The following is a 16,661-nucleotide window of genomic DNA, read 5'->3' on the forward strand; positions in this document are numbered from 1 at the left end:
CATTCCTTGGCCAAGAAGTTACAAAACAAGACTCTTAAAATATAACCCAAAATGTAATGAGAAGCTACCAAAATTATTTAAACAGCTGTAAGTCTACAGTACAAAAAAAACAGGCCACTAAAACTAAGGCTTAAAAATCCAGCCCATAAACAAGATGCTAGACATGGCATCTTTTTTTTCTTAAAATGCAGAAGAGCTTTAGAGGTATGATTAAAATAGTCTTCCTCAGAATCAAGGCCCAGCTGTTGAAATATTAGTCAGCCCTCCAGGGCCCAGTTCAAATTTCACCTCTCCCATCAAACCATCGTAACTCCTGTAGACAGAGAACTCTCACTGTTAGCAAGAGGCAGTATATAATGCTGAAAAAAAACCCCCAAGTACTTTGACTTATGATAAACAGGTTTCAAGTATTCACTCTTCTATATATTAGATTTGAAATCTCGTGTCGTTCCGTTTTTCTGAACTCAGTCTCATCTGAAACATGCACATACTCACCCCTGGCCTTGGAGCCTTGGAGGCTGCACGAGGTAAATCACACACACCAGCCAACGGTGTGTGCCATGCAGTTTGTGCTTAGTGTATACATGTTCTCTGTCATTTTCTTTTACCCTCAATTCTGTTCTTGTACAAGTACTAAAATGAAATATCAACTTATGATAAAAGAAAATCTAGCTCTCAAGTTTTCTTCTTAGAAACTGAACACCGTCTAATGCTAGTTTTAATGTCACTGCTTTAAACTAATCAAATAAAAAATACCAAAAAGCCAAAGATGGTAATTTGACATCACATGAATAAAACTCTTGCTTATTTAACAGAAGTCAAGACTAAAAATCACGTCAGGTAAGTAAATTGAATTTTAAGAAGTTTCTTCTTCAAAGACAAGCAACAATGCCAACAGAAAAAAGGTTTTGAGCTTCTGTTCTTTAGTAGAATGCCAATATAACAAAAACAAATGTGCGTTTTATGAAATTAGAAACCAATATATTAGCTTTTAAATGCACCATAATACAATGATGCACAATGCCTTTCTAATTTAACCACCGAAATGAGACTTTTTATACTTATTAAACTCTGAGTAACAATGCTGGTAAAGATGGAAAGAACCGCAGATCTTGGGCCCACTGAAGTCTCCAAGGCAAAAAGAACTGTGATCTTGACCAATCTTATATTGTAACCAACCTAAAGGGGAAGGCTGTCCCCGGATAACTCCATTCTTGGTTCTCTCCTCCAGGTCCATAACTTCCTTGTATATCAATTCTGAAAGAGATAAACAAAAATGAATTCTTCTGTGTGTGAGAGCCAATCTCAGAAGATATGTACAGTTAAATAAAATGCTTTCACTTACGTTAAGTACTCTGAATAGTCCTTACAATGGCAGAAGGTCCATGTCAGCCTGAGAACCAAAGGTTTTAATAATAAGTCCCTGACCCTCAACTGTGAGCTATCCTGAAAGAAATGAAGAATCTCTGTGGCAACTAACGTTTCCAGGGTTGGTTTATGGCTAGAGTTGGGGCTGGAAGCTTTATCTGTTTAAATTCTTCCAGCCCCTTGTACTATATTCTGTCAAACTATATATATATATCACTCTAAATTCCAAATACTTGCAAACTGAATTATTCATTTCTCTTTCCTAGCCCCTGGCACAGTGCCTGGTACATTGGAAGTGCTCAGCCGATCTCCGTTACAAGATAAGCAAAGTGCGGCAGCCTGCTTTAATGAGAATGGAATACACACACAGGAAAAGATACAGGCAGCTACACTTAAATCCTTATGAGTAATCCAGCTTGACATGCTTGCTATCACTGTCAAGAACCCCTAGGATCAACAATTCCATCCTGACCAAAAGGGGGAAAAGAAGTATAACTAATAAAGCATAAGTAGCTGAGAGTTCAGAGTCCAGAGGCTACTCTGGGGGTCACTCTCATGCAAGCTTCAGTAAAACATTGCTACCTATTTTAACTTGCCAAACCCCAATCAAAACTATTCTAGCCAATCCTAAAGAACACCTATGGCAATATGTAAGATACTACAAAGGTTCCATGCACTAGGGTAACTTTCCAGAAACCTACAACCTCCAGATGGGTCCCTGGACCAGGTAAGTCCTGAAACCTAGAGGGCCCAGCCTCTCTAGAACATCAGCTAGTTCCATCTCCCTACCCCATATTATTGGCAGACCCTCCCAACATGAAAAAGTTAGAATGGCCATAGCCCAAATACCCCTAAAGAGTGGGATAGAAAGATCAAAGGTGATGGTGGACTTATACAGAGACTGCAGGGTTTAACAAACAAATATTGTTGCTGAATCATTAAAATATTCTTTCAATATTTCTTTTAGTCTCCAGTATGTTAGAGCAGCTAGAAGTAAAAACCTAAAATTGTGGAATTGTAACCCATACCAAACTCTGAAATCAGTTCTACAACTAATTGTGGTATTGTGCCTTGAAATTTATTATTTTGTAAAGATGTTATTCTTCACAAAAAAGAAAAAAAAATCAGTTGTGATAATAAAAACATATTCCTTCCAGCCTCCTATATTCTGGAGCAGTGAGAAGGAAAAAATCTGAGAGGACGGTATGGTAGCCAAACTCTGGGATCTGTTCTGTAACTATGTGTTGAAGGGTGTTCTGAAAATTGCTGCTTTTTTCTTTCTTTACTTTGTATATATATTGTATTATACTATTTTTTAAAAAGTTTTTTTTAAAGAAAGACCCTATCTACTTATATATGACAATGCTGATCTTATCTGGTCATGTTTTCTAAAAGGCAAAATTACCAGAGGTTTTTTATAAGAGTGAAAGAAGGAAGTAAATGGGCATGGAGGTACAGATTTAGAATCCTGGAGCAGAGAAAACACAGCTGAATAGAGCTGGTTCAAAACCACCGTCCAAAGCATAGGAATAATGCCCAGTTACATGCATCCTGAGCACATCACTTTCAATTCAATTCTACTAATTAAAAAAATTTTTGACAAGTGAGAAACAATACATACAGTTAATCTAGGGGGACAAACTCTGGGAGAGGTAAAGCACTAAATACATGCTTTGTTGTGTGTGTGTGTGTGTTTTTTAAAGAATTCAGGGCCTCATATTTATGTTTAAAAAAAAAAAAAGTACTTGTACAGAAAAGAGCTAAAACAGCAGGCCTGAAGCTGTCATCCTTATAAAGGTCTACTTGCAAGTTGGCCCCTTGGCAGCCATCTGGGAACTTAGATTTGGGGAGGGTCCCCACCATTCCTGCCAAGAGTGGCTCACTGTGCCTACACTATCTACGCAGACAATGTGATTTATGTTGAACACCTGCTTTTCTTCTGGAGTCTGCAACTTTGGCATATGCCAGGCAGCGGGTAACCAGCCCTCAACAAAAATCTGAGGCGCTAAGTCTCTAATGAGCTTTCACATGTGTGGTCACAAAGCACTGCTGGAGCAATTAGGTCCGTTCTGTGACTCCCATGGGAGAGGACTCTTGAATGCCTGTGTCCAGTTTCCTCCAGACTTCACCCCATGAGCCTCTTCCTTTTATGAATTTTACTCTGTCATTCAGCTGTGCTAAATCACAGCTATGAGAATGGCTAGAGGTGGAATCTTGTGAGTCTGCCCAGGGAAAGACCAGACGTTGGGGTGGTCTTGGGGACCCCAACACTGTACCATATAAGAACATTTATTTGTATACTCATACAAAGAAAAGTCCAGACATTAAACTATTGGGGCTGGAATTAGCAAAAACTTTTATGCTTTCTCACAGTTCATATGCTTTTTGCTTTGAATTTAAAAATAACAAGATTAGGGGAAAAATTTTTCATCCTTTTTACTTCTATACTTCTACATGATTTGAATTTTTAATGATGAGAATACAATGTTTTCATAATTAATAAAACCAACAAACGTATCTTCGTAAAGGCCCAAAGTAAGATATGGGGAGATGTCTGTGGCATTTCTGACTTACTCTATGCCAGTCAAGTTCAGCTACAAAACACATAAACAAAGACACAGCTAAAAAGGACAGATTTCACTGACTTAAGAGAAAAATCAATGTATAATTTATTTTAAAACCTCATCAAATTATGCTTTAAATATTTTGGAAAAAGGTTCTATTCTCTTTCAAGATTAAAACTGACTTCTCAAGAAATCGGTGATCAAGTGCTAGCAGTAGCAAGTAGCTTACAAGCTAAGTTTTAATTACTGCACAGATACAATTTTTGAAATGTTAACTTTTTTCTTTACCATAAAGTAAATAGTCAAGGTAGAGAAAAAAATGGACACTCATCTTATGGCATAAAAATAACCAGTAAAGATATTCTGTCATAAATTCTTATCTTAAATCTATGCATAGATTTTTAAAAGGTAGTTGTAATCAAACTATGTTTCTATTTTGACTTTTCCACTTAATTTCAAACATTTTGCCTCATCACAGATTCTTCTGGTAATAGTATTTGTGTGTACTATCTCAATGAGCAAACAGAGAAGAGTCTATAACAGTTTTCCCTTTATTTGGTATTTAGATTGAACAGTGTCCTCACTACCATATAAGAATACAGTAATAGACTTTTTGGCACATGAAAACTTTCACGGTATTTTAGAGTTAGTTCTTTAAATATTGTAAGAAATATGGACCATGGTAAAGTTGCAAAAGTCCTTTCTCCTTCTGTAAGGACAAAAATGGGCTTTAAATTTTATAGCTCTGCTTTCCTTGAATCCTTGATAGAGACAGAACTTCAACTGCATCACCAGACAATGATTATGATAAAAATGGTTCCATCAGTAAATTCCGTCTTGAATGGAAGGACTATAAAGGGACAATAAATGCCTAAAGAGAAGCTATCGCACTGCTGAGCACAATGACATTTGTAGCAGAGCATGCTCCTGCAGAATCCTTTGGAAGCTATGCCTTTGGAACCGTTACAAGCCCCCACATGGGATGCTGTGCTTCTAAAGCCAGGGCGACTCACACCCACCCATGGGAATCCTGTTCTCTCACAGGAGGCCAAAGAGACTAAGTAAGCTTCTGTATAGCTATGTGGCCTGCTGTGGGGACTCTCCCACCCAAGAGAGACACTCACTGCAGTCCTGTTGGTGTGTGCTTTCTGCTCTGTAGTCTTCCAAGTGAATCAAATGTCAAGTGTAGGCTTTCTGAGTCATGTGTGTCTGAACGTCTATTTAAGTAAAACCTTCTGGTGGGTGTTACATAGCCATTATTCCTTATCTTCTTCAGGCCGTGAAATCCTTAGGGAACTGCATAAAAGCTATGAACCCTCTTCTGAGAAAAGTGTTCAAACACAAATTGTTGCACAGAATTTCGAGAAGTCAAAGTATTTCCTGAAGATTAAGCTTCTGATTTGGAATCCCTGATTACAGAGTAAAACGGTCTTACAACATTTATGTTGGTAATAAGATAACACCAAAGTGGATACACTGGAATGAACAAGAGCTAGAGACACCTAACTTTGCTGTCCATGGTAACCTTCTTGGGCTTGGAAGGAGAAAGACAAAAAGTTTAGACAGAGGAAAGAACAAGAGGTGATTTTCTCTAAAGAAACAAAAAGCTTTTTCTTTTCTGGAAAATAAATATTCCAGAAAGGAGGGAAAAAAAAACAGCACCCCTGTGTGAAAAAAGATTAAGAACCAGAGCTAACTAGGAATGCTAACTAGGCAAAGCAATCTGCAATTAATGGCTTTGACAATGGATTTTTCTTTCTGCTATGATGTTAAAGCTCTTAAGTAATTCTCGAAAAAGACTGTTTGGGTAATGCTGAAATATGCTCAGAGCACAAAGACACAGAATAAAGGTAAAAATTTTTTAAGTGCTCAAGAAGCCCAAATATATCATTATATAAATGAAAATACTGTTTTTGCTGAGTTTAAGAAGCACTTTTTCACAGTTCAATACCTCTAAATTGGATCACTTCTTACAGTCGACCATTTAGCATAATTCACAGTCTTCACTTTCTGTGTGTTAATAATGGTGTGTCCTACAGCTGATGGCATGTTAAGATTCTATGAAATGCCATAAATATCTACTGTAAATGTAGTGGGATAAAAAGATCTCTAGTTAGACATTTTAGTACTCTGGTGCATAGTTACATCCTTACCTATTGCTTCTTAGGTGTACAGTAGCCCTGCCAACTCTATCACATGGCAGGCGGGCTCACTGGGAGACAATGCTGTGTCTCCCAAGTTGATTCAGAGAAAACTACTCTCTGGTTAATCCAAAAAGAAAAAGTCATATTCACTCCTCCCAAAGTAAACTGACAGATGGATTATCTGCTCAGGCTTATAAATCTCAGCCCTTTTACCTTCTCACTACTTTGGTACTTATCTCTTAACAAAACAGGTCTTCTGTCTCCATTTTAAGATGAGGTAAAATAAGGCAATTGAGGGATTTACCCCAAATCACAAAACTACAAAAGTACTCAAAACATTAAATGACATCAGTACAGATGGAGATAAACAGGATCTAGAAGTTACCTGGCCAATAAAACAGGATCTAGAAGTTACCTGGCCAATACTGTTAAAGTGTAGTATTATAAAATAAATAATTTTATAATACTTATAAAATTATTATATAAAATATAATACTTATAAAATAAAACAAAACTACTCTATTAGATTTGCAAAGATAAACAATTAGCTCACTCTGTTGGTGAGGAAAGGGGTAAACAGACCCTCCCCTTATAATGCTGCTGGATAATAATCTGAAAATAAAAACACTCTTTGGCCCAGCAAATCTGCTTCTGCGATTTTTCTTACAGGCATGCCCTTACATGTGTACAAACGCTGCAGAGCTGTCTGCAACAGACATAAGCTCTGAGATGGAGCTATATACAGAAACTGTGATACTCCATACAGCAGAACACTAGCCAAGAGAGGCAGATCTATGGACCAGGAGGGAATAATCACCAAGACATGCTGTTATAGCCACAAAGCAAGAGTGTGTACTACACAACCACTTGTGGCTAGAAAAAGGTTGGGAGGGAGAAACTAGGCACAGCAGTCTGTATATTCACAGACTACAGAAGTATACAAAATAAACTACTAATGGGTCTGCTTCTGGGATGGGAAACTCGGGAGATTAAGAGTCAGGGAGGAATGGACACTCAGTTCTTACTTATATGAAACAGTATTAATAATCACACTGATAAATATCAGTTATAAATCATAGAAAATGGTTTTAAATTTCCTACCACAATGAACAAATCAACATAAAAATCCAGGAGCTCTGTTTGATCTCTTAGAATCTGATGAATGTTACCTTTCCACTCTTCTATTGTGTGTTCCCTTTCATCTAACTGCTTGTCAGGTATCTTTGGTGGTGGCTGAAAAACACAAGACAATAATAAATTGAGTCCTTATAATTACTAGAAAAATCATCCAAACGGCTGATGCAGATATAAAAATGCATCATTAGAGCATGACTGACTAATCATCAACAAACAGAGAAACTAGCTTTGGAAGACTCCTTCATTTCTGGGAAAAAAGGTCTTTAGCCATCCTTTTCTTTACGTTTAATTTTTGAAATTGTCACAACATATTTACAGAAATTTGTTGTATTTTGTACACAGTAATTTGTTTTATACTTAAATTAGGATGTTTCCTCAAAGCAGTTCAACACTACAGTTCCTCTGATTCAGTATCAGGGTAAAAGGGTAAGAAACAAGGAGGAGAATCTTTATTTTGTGTAGGAAAGTGCTTGGATATACTCATCAGCTTATGGCACACTTTCAGCAAAAACAGAAAACATTATCATTATTCATCTATATTTTGTTTAAAATTAAAAAGGTCTCCTCCAAAACCAATTTTAATTCTAACAGTAAGAATGCAACATATTCCACAAGCATTAAGAAAATAACTTACAGCTTCTGCTTCAGAAGGATCATACCAGACATTTATATATGGGTGCTGGAGAGCTTCATCCACAGAGATCCTTTTAGATGCATCTATTACCAACATTTTGGATAACAAATCCCTTGCCTGACTGGCTGCAAAAATAATGATGTTAATGTACACATATCTTGGTAAAGGTTTTCAGATCAATGTTATTATTATAATCTAACATTATCATTTAGTTAAAAAGTCTATGTTTTAAAAAAACTAACAGGTCATACATTAAAAAATATAAAATTTTCAGTTAAAAAACCAAAATCCTCACACTGTTCTCCCACCCAGAAATAACCTTGGGTTAAATATCGTAAGATTATGAGCACACACACACACTCTCTCTCTCTCAAGCACAGTAAAATGGCATTAAATGTTTGTTTATAAAAGGTACCTTTAAGTTTGTTGTGTTCCGAATCAGCTGGGAAAAGTACATCGGGGAAGAGTTTCTCAAAGCTATATCCAGCATATTTAGGTCTATTTTCAACATAAGTCCTTACTGTTGGTTGTAGTTTCTTCATGAATTCAGGACATGGTGTTCCAAGCTGTTCGATAACTTTATTCCACTGATCAATATCTAATATCAAGTAGCTAAGAAAAATACTCCGTATCTAATGTTTTCAACACATTAATCATTACCATATTAAAATAACAAGAAAATTGCATTTTAAAAAACCGTAAGAAAGAATGTGGCAGTTAACTAATTTTATAATTTGCAGCCACCTTGCCAAAAGTAGTGATTGTAGGTGGAAATAATCAATAAATAAGCTTTGTTAATCTTATTTATTGTATATGTATGTGAATTTACTAATACTCATTTTACTATAAATCTGGATGCTTAAACTCACAAATAATAAATATAAATTATAGGTGACTCAAAGAATAATGGTCATTTCTACACATAGCTAGCTAGTCTGAATGAAAATTAGATAATTGTAAAATACAAAATTTGCCTTTCCTTCCAGCCTATCAGAAAACATTAATGCATTTCCGAGAGAATAGCATTATTTTCCTAATTAATCCTATTTTTGAGTTTTCTACATTATACTAACAGAAAATGACCAATAAGAATAAAGTGATGACTCTGCCAAAGTGGCATTTTCTTTTGCTACTCTCTGTTTAGCTTATGATGAAAAATTTTTTTAAAGCTCCAAGACTTATGAAAACAGATTCAGCACTTCAGTTAGTTGTAAAGGTTACATTTCCCCAGTCTCCTTCCTCCTAACTTCTATACTTTAAGCCCCTGAAGAACAAGGCCTAAAATTCTCTTACTGTCACCCAGGGAATATGGCCTCTTCAATGCCTCCTCTTATTAAGTAATTGTTAGTTGTTGATAAATGCATAACAAATGACTGTTAATAAAAACATTGAAAATAGAAGAAAAGCATGAATCCAAATCTAATCATCACCATATCTGCTGAAATTCTCAGACGAGAGGATCAGTATATGTTATGTTTAGTAATGAGACAACAAGCAAAAGACACAAAACACACAGAACATTAACAAAAAGGGGGAATGGAGGCAAAATAAAAGGATGGTCAGAAGCAACAGACAATTCCATATTTCATATCAAATCCTAAGCACTTCTTGATTTACTCAAGTGTATAATTATTAGAAAGTTTTAATGCAAGCCATGATTTTTTATTTAGGTTATAAATTAATTCAAAGCCAGCAAGTAACTATGGATAATTACACTTGAGTGGTTTTCAGAATTAACATATGAAACAATGAGGGAAAGGAAAACCTATGTCAGATAGCAGGTGGTATTTTGAAAGAGTAATTTTATATTACTTTATTATTTCTTAGGGAGAGAGAAAATACATTATACCTGATCAAGCTTAGGTGCTGTCAATCATTTTGACCTTCAGAAACTATATTTTAGGCCAAAGATAAGGATACGATCTGTACCTGGGAACAAAACACCACCTTTGATCATTTCTCCCATGATGCACCCAACTGACCAAATGTCAACTGAAAACAAAATGCAATGAAATTAACATAAAGATTTTGGTTAAAATAAAAAAATATATATAAACATTAAAAAAAAATCACACACACCATGTACACTTTAAAATGATAAAAAGCAGTAAAAATAAAAAATGAGTGACAGTGAATGTGCTCTGACTACCAGCAGAGACTGTATGTCCTACTGCCAGATGCAGCCTAAAATTATTTCAGCTTCTTTCCCAAGCAATTTTATGAACTATAACAGCCACAAACTTTGTCTGTTTTTAAAAACGTCTGTATGAATGTACCATATTGATTGTATTAGAAAAATAAAGAATCTCTTTACCTAACTAATTAAACTGCTGCAGTAGCACAAGGATACAGTCCCTTCCTGGAAAGAGGATTTTGTGGCAAACCATTTCTCCCATAATGCACCCCACAGACCATAAATCCACTATATGTTTGCAGCACAAAAGAAGGAAAAGCAAAGCAAAAGGTCATTTAAAATCAAAGAAGCATAATATGACTGCATTATATAAAAACTGCAAAAACATCACAAAAAGAAAAAAATGATTTTAATTTTAGCTAATGGAATAATTTAAAACACAAAATATTTTCCAAAGGCTCTGATTCACAAAAACAAATGTAAAGTGTGATCTTTTAACCATATATCTAATTTTAAAGTGAGAGCTATGCACAGAAATTGCATAATAAAAACCTATACATGCTGTACCTGAGAATTCAATTTGACTATAAAGTATGAACAGAACCAAACACAAATTTTGTAATTAAGAATGAAAACATATAGGAGGAAACAAAACTACAAAAACTAAATTTCTATATAGTACTGAAGTTCAGCTGTGCATTATACTCTCTCTTTAAGTCAAATAAAAGAAAAAAGCATGAACAGCAAGTTTAGCATATTAAATATTTAACAGAAAAATGTGTTTACAAACAATTAAACAGAAAAATGTGAATTCAACTTTCTTCAAAATTTTTTTTAACTGATTTCATAAGTTAGTTGAGAAGAGCTATTTTATGTTATATCATTTTCTAGGCAACATCATGATACATTTACCATACTATCCCCAAGAGGAATGGATACCAAGAGAAGGAACAACTAATCCACTTAAGGAAACATTGAGAAGAAGATTTCACATGTCCCTCATCCAAAAGTTTTTTAAACCCATAAAACCAAACTGCTTTTTGTGGATGAAGTTAAGTTTTAGATGGAAACAGTATGAAAGTTCCCATAGATTTATTAACTACAAAGAGTCTCCTAGCAGACTCCTAGCCTAATCAATGCTAAAATGAATCTGCTAAATACAGTGAGAGGCAATTTAGGGATTTCTACCTGTTTGATTAAAACTAATACAGAGAACATAGGCTGATGAAGGGCCAAGATGGTGGCTTAGCAATGTGCGCGTTTTAGTTTGTCCTCCAGAACAACTAGTAAATAACCAGAAACAGTACAGAACAGCTCCCAGAGCCATGTCAGTGACCGGACACACAGCGTACCCCAGTCTGGACCAGCCGGACCTGCTGCAAGCCTCCCCAGAACCGTGAGTTCCCCAAGCTGCAGCCGCCGGTGCCCCTCCCCCCACAGGCGGCTTCCCAGAGGGGAAAGGAAAGGAAATTTACCAGCAGCAGGGACTGAACACAATTAAACGCCTATTGTGGAATTAATCAACAAATTCTGACTACTAAAAATAGGCCCCCAGCTCAGGTGAACCACCTGGTCAAGGCAGAGGTCGCTCATTGGGCTAATGGAAAAAGAGGAAAGGGGAGAAAACGGAGGTTTTTGTGGCTGTGTTTCTATGGAGGCTTGGCTGCCTCTGGATTCAGGGGCAGGACTACTGGGGCTGCAACTGCCCCAGGCATAGACAGAAACAGACTGCTTTCAGGGCTGTCTCCCACCTGTGCCCAACTCAGGTGGAATCCCTCCCTCAAGGAATTCAGACCCCAGGGCTTGGCAATTTGAAGCCATTAAAACCAGCCTACAACCTCTCCTCTGTCTCCACCACATCCCCAACAGGGAGTGTCTGCCGAAGTTAAAGGTACCACAACATCTTATGCTGGTGGGACCCACAGGCAGACAAGCACCACATACTGGGCAGGATAAGAAAAACAGAGTCCAGAGACTTCACAGGAAAGTCTTTCAACTTGCTGGGTCTCACCCTCAGGGAAAACTGACGCAGGTGACTCCTCCCCCCCTGACAGGAGGCCAGTTTAGTCCGGAAAACCCGGCTGGGGTCTATAATACCTATGTAGATCCTCCTAAGGGTGGGGAGGGAAAAGGCACCATACAAGCAGGGCAAGAAACAAGAAAACAAGAACTGAAAAATTATCCTCTGTTAAACAAAACCTAAGCTAGAGGTCCAGAAAAAGCTGAACTGAAGGTCAAAGATCAGATAGACAACAAATTCATCTAACAAGAAAACCCTAGGTAAGAGAAGTGAAAGCAATCTCCAGAATAAACTAATTAAGGTAATTAAATGTCTAGCCGCCAGCAAAAAATAACAAATCACACCAGGAAAATTGAAGATATGGCCCAGTCAAAGGAACAAACCAATAGTTCAAATGAGAAACAGGAGCTGAAACAATTAGTTCAGAATATACGAACAGATATGGAAAACCTCATCAAAAACCAAATCAATGAACTGAGGGAGGATATGAAGAAGGCAAGGAATGAACAAAAAGAAGAAATGGAAAGTCTGAAAAAACAAATCACAGAACTTATGGGAATGAAAGGTACAGCAGAAGAGATGAAAACTAACAATACAGCCTAGCACTTACTGCTCTGGGTTTGAGTATTAAAAAAGAGAGGAGAGTGAGTATGTGCTTGCAGTTTATAGAAGAGGGGATGGATGAGCAATTTAAATGGACACTTAGAAATCTGCATTTGAATTTGAGGTTTGAAGGCTGGAGTCCCTTTAAAAGCAAAGAGGAAAAGGGCAGGGATGGATGTCAGAGAGTGATACATCTTTTGCCCATGTTGGGAAACTTAGAAAATTAGTCTGTATTTTTAATACACTCTTGAAAGGAGAATGCCAGTTCACTAAAGAGTTTTTAGGAGCAAAACTGAGAATAACTTGTGGAAATAATGTTTCCCTAAAATTTCATATTAAAATGCACACAAATAATTTCATATTTAAGGTACGATTCAGCTTTCTGAAATAAAAGCTTTAAAGGAAAATTTAACATTTTATTCGTCTGTCAGGGGAAAATTTTTTCCAGGGTTTTCATTTTCGGCAAAAACCTGTTACAATAAGTCTTATCCACAGATTTATAGAGAATGTCAAACTTAAGATAATAGCCATGGCACTACCTATGTAGGTAAAGAAAAAGATATTTTTAAACTGAAAAATTTCAGAAGTTGCAAACACAAGAGAAGATATTTTCAATGTCAGTGAAAGCTTTCTAAGAACATGCTGAACCTTACTGGGTTGGTCTATCTGGCAGCTATAGTTCATTATACTACCATTTCCGTAAGGCTGTGGAGTAGGTAGCCTTCGAGGATAGAGGAGTGGGGGATGGGGAGGAGAGTGTGCAGGAGGATGCAAGGTGGAAGGTGTCCCTGAAAAGAGGAAGTATTCATGGCTAGAGGCCCTGGGAGCTCAGCACTGCATTTGACCCAGTTTTCTGGAGCAATAGAAAAAGGGGGAAAAAAGGAAAAAAAGGCTATAAAATGATCTACATGACTATAAGTTTCCTCATCTAATAGAGGAAAGCACGCTAATTTCTCATGACAGTTTTCCTGGTGCTAATTTCTAGTAAGGAGATTTCCCAACATTGCCTCTTAGGACACTGAGTGACATGTATTGGACAATGCCCTTGACAGTGGGTTTCTAGCAAATGCAAAAACATGATGGCCAAAAGAATTATCAACTCTTAGAAAGATACCAGTCACTCAACTGAACTCACTGGATTCTACTGGGTAAAGAATAAGAAAACAGAACAGCAAGATTATTTAAAGGTAAGCAAATGATAGTAAATGTTTAAAGTATTTTTTTAATTTAGCTCAGAAAAGAAAAGAAATTTAAGCTGAAATCCTCAGTTCAATGGTATCTTTAGAAAAAAAACCTTGAAAATTCACTTAATACAGTTTTCTGATTAAAATGTAGTGTTCTGCTCTTCCAGATTTATTAGACAGGTCTATTGTCTAGGGAATATTTTGGATAAAGTTAGCATGTTAAAAATTACAGTTTAAATCAGTAAAATCTCATGCAGGTTTATTCAGCTCCTAAATTTCTGAAGGGCAACAAAATTCCTTCTTAAATTAAATATATATACAGATGTATGGATATGTATGAAAACAATCTTAAATTCACAATCTTCAGGCCAAGTTATCTTCAACCTTGGTTCTAAAGTGGACAGACATAATTGAATATACCCATGCAGAATACTATATACCATGTCTTTAAAGCTGGACTCCAGGATTTGAGAAAATATTATTGCTTCCTCTAAGAGGCCACCTTAATTATCCATCAACTTTGAAGAATGGCCTTATGTAGCTCTTGAGGTTTACACAAAGTGCTATTACTATCACCATTATTTGACACTGAATTGCTTAGCTGACAATTCTAAGTTCAAAAGGATGAGGTTAATTAACTCACATTTTATACTGGTAAACAAGAAAACCAATAATCTACAGTCTGAAAAATTCAACAATAAAACCGAATATTCTGCTAAAAAAGGTAAAGAAGGTGTCTAATCCCCTAAAAGTCATTTAGAATGGAAAGGCAGAAATAAGAGTGCATTTCTTAAAATACTTAAATTTCATGGGGTTGGAAATATGAGCATTAGTTAATACAGACTAGAATTACTACTAAAGATAAGTTGTCAGTAAACAAAAACTTCCCTGAGTCTATGCTAGAAATACTTATGTATAAGTTACAGGCAAGCAATAACATATATTCTGTTTCAGGGGCACAGCAACAAATTATTTAGACACTGGTATTATTGATGGTGTATTTGTATTAAAGCAAACAGGTTCTCATAATTTTCTAAATATTTATGACAAAGTTTATAGTTACTTTCATATTCTTAATACACATTTCTGTGATACACATCTAATTCTGTGCATTTTAGCTTAAATATTCATGTAAGAAAGCAGATGAAAATAAAATCAGAACTAAATTTCAAAAAAATAGTGTTTGCTGACCGTTTTCTTTGTAGCCCATCCCCAGGATGACCTCAGGTGCTCTGTAGTAGCGTGTCACTACATACGGTGTCATCATAAAACTAGTTCCTGCAGTTCTGGCCAATCCAAAGTCAAGAATCTTCAAAGTGCAGTCTGATTTAACTACTATATTACTGGGCTTTAAGTCCTTAAAAACATAAAAATGAAAGAAAAACTGCTAAGAATACTGTATAGGTCACTATTAAGTCATCACATCACTTGCAAAGCAATCCATGCTCATTGTTTAGTTCTCTCACTGTAATGGATAGCATTGCACTGATTCGTTCTAAAAGGCAAATCTAAGAAATTAGCTTAGTGGCATTTTTAATTTATGAATACATAAAGAGAGTTCTTTATATCATAATAGAAATGAGTACTGTTTTATTTACTAGAAATTACAATTAGCTAGAGATTTTCGAGCAAATGGAATAAAAGGGTTTGAAAGGCATCTCAAAGCTCACATAAGAACTATTATGGTAAAAGAAACAGACAGGAAGAAGTTACTATTTATATTAATTTGCACATAAATCTCCAGTATTTTAAAATTTCATTTAAAAATCACAATAAGCTCTATATGGATACAATGGATCAATATTGGACCATTTTACGTCAATCCAACCAAATGTTCAGCCTTTTAGACTGGCAGATGTTTAATTCTAAAGAGCCAAAATAGATTTTATCATTCTTTCCATCACTGATTTACCAGCTCACACCACACACATTTGCTCCTAAAAGTTCTGTCCGCCTCTAAAGGTAGGACTTGGTGCAACTAATCCACATAAAAACCTGCTGCTGCTGATACTAAATGACATCATGAGGATTTTCTGCCTGATTCTAACCTTAAGGAATACTGTGCTAAGCTCATTAAAAAGAAGGCAATAGCATAAACCATCACAGCTTCATGATCAACACATGTTGCCTCTTAGTGCCAATGAATCTTATTATGAACCAAAGAACAAAGAAGAAAGTAATCATATATGCCCAACACAAACATATTTCATTACCTGTCCTCAGGTGCAACCTCTAGGACTATAGTTCATTCATTAAATACAGTGATTACTAATAATAATAAAAAAGAAAGCTATTCATCTTAAAGACAAAGATTAATTTTGTAATGCCTCTATCAGAAAAGCATGTATGTTGTCTCTAACGTATTCTGACAGGCAATCGTAGATGGGTTTAGGAGAAATATTATCTCATAGCTTTATGAAGTTAAATATGTACAAAGATATCAACAGTGAAACAGAAAATGAAATCTTTCATTACTGTTTATCTGAAAACATAATGCTGTGAATACTTCAAAGATGTAATATCTCAGCAAGGTAATACTGCATGTTCAAAAATAAATACTATAATCTTTGATTCTATTGCAGTGTCTAATGTGATAGGTAAAGACTGAAGGCTCTTCACACTAGTGCATTCTAATGTACCAGATCGACAAATAAGACTCCAACCCTAAACACTTTATTTTGGAAAAATTAAAAACAAAATTTTTTAAAGGAACAGATTTTGTTTGTATGCTGTATGGCAGGGTCACATTTCATTCTTCTTCCATGTGAGTATACCCTTATTGCAGCACTATTTGCTGAATTTTCTGTTTGGCTTTTCATTTGTTTGTTTGCTTGTTTGTTTCGGAAGTGCATGGGTCGGGAATTGAACCTGGG

At 35.9% G+C, this 16,661-nt stretch overlaps 1 protein-coding gene and 1 long non-coding RNA gene across 8 annotated transcripts in view; one reads left to right on the forward strand and one right to left on the reverse strand.

The window, feature by feature from the left end:
• Nucleotides 1-16,661, reverse strand: part of MAPK8 (mitogen-activated protein kinase 8) — a 135,668-nt gene that overhangs the window by 8,755 nt on the left and 110,252 nt on the right. For 6 of the 7 annotated variants that reach the window (XM_077124671.1, XM_077124672.1, XM_077124668.1 and 3 more), the window contains 6 exons: nt 14,980-15,145; nt 9,768-9,839; nt 8,263-8,445; nt 7,848-7,972; nt 7,246-7,309; nt 1,180-1,257 (listed from right to left, as the gene is read on the reverse strand). In XM_077124671.1, the coding sequence (XP_076980786.1) occupies nt 1,180-1,257; nt 7,246-7,309; nt 7,848-7,972; nt 8,263-8,445; nt 9,768-9,839; nt 14,980-15,145 (688 nt within the window). Of the gene's footprint in view, nt 1-1,179; nt 1,258-7,245; nt 7,310-7,847; nt 7,973-8,262; nt 8,446-9,767; nt 9,840-10,197; nt 10,270-14,979; nt 15,146-16,661 lie in introns of all 7 variants that reach the window. The other variant, XM_077124669.1, reaches the window with a different exon arrangement.
• On the forward strand, nt 4,762-16,470 carry LOC143653552 (uncharacterized). The gene is made up of 3 exons (XR_013161360.1): nt 4,762-4,993; nt 13,619-13,791; nt 16,371-16,470. It is a non-coding gene; the product is annotated as an uncharacterized LOC143653552 (long non-coding RNA).

This window comes from Tamandua tetradactyla, chromosome 13 (genome assembly GCF_023851605.1).
Source record: "Tamandua tetradactyla isolate mTamTet1 chromosome 13, mTamTet1.pri, whole genome shotgun sequence".
Lineage (NCBI taxonomy): Eukaryota > Metazoa > Chordata > Mammalia > Pilosa > Myrmecophagidae > Tamandua > Tamandua tetradactyla.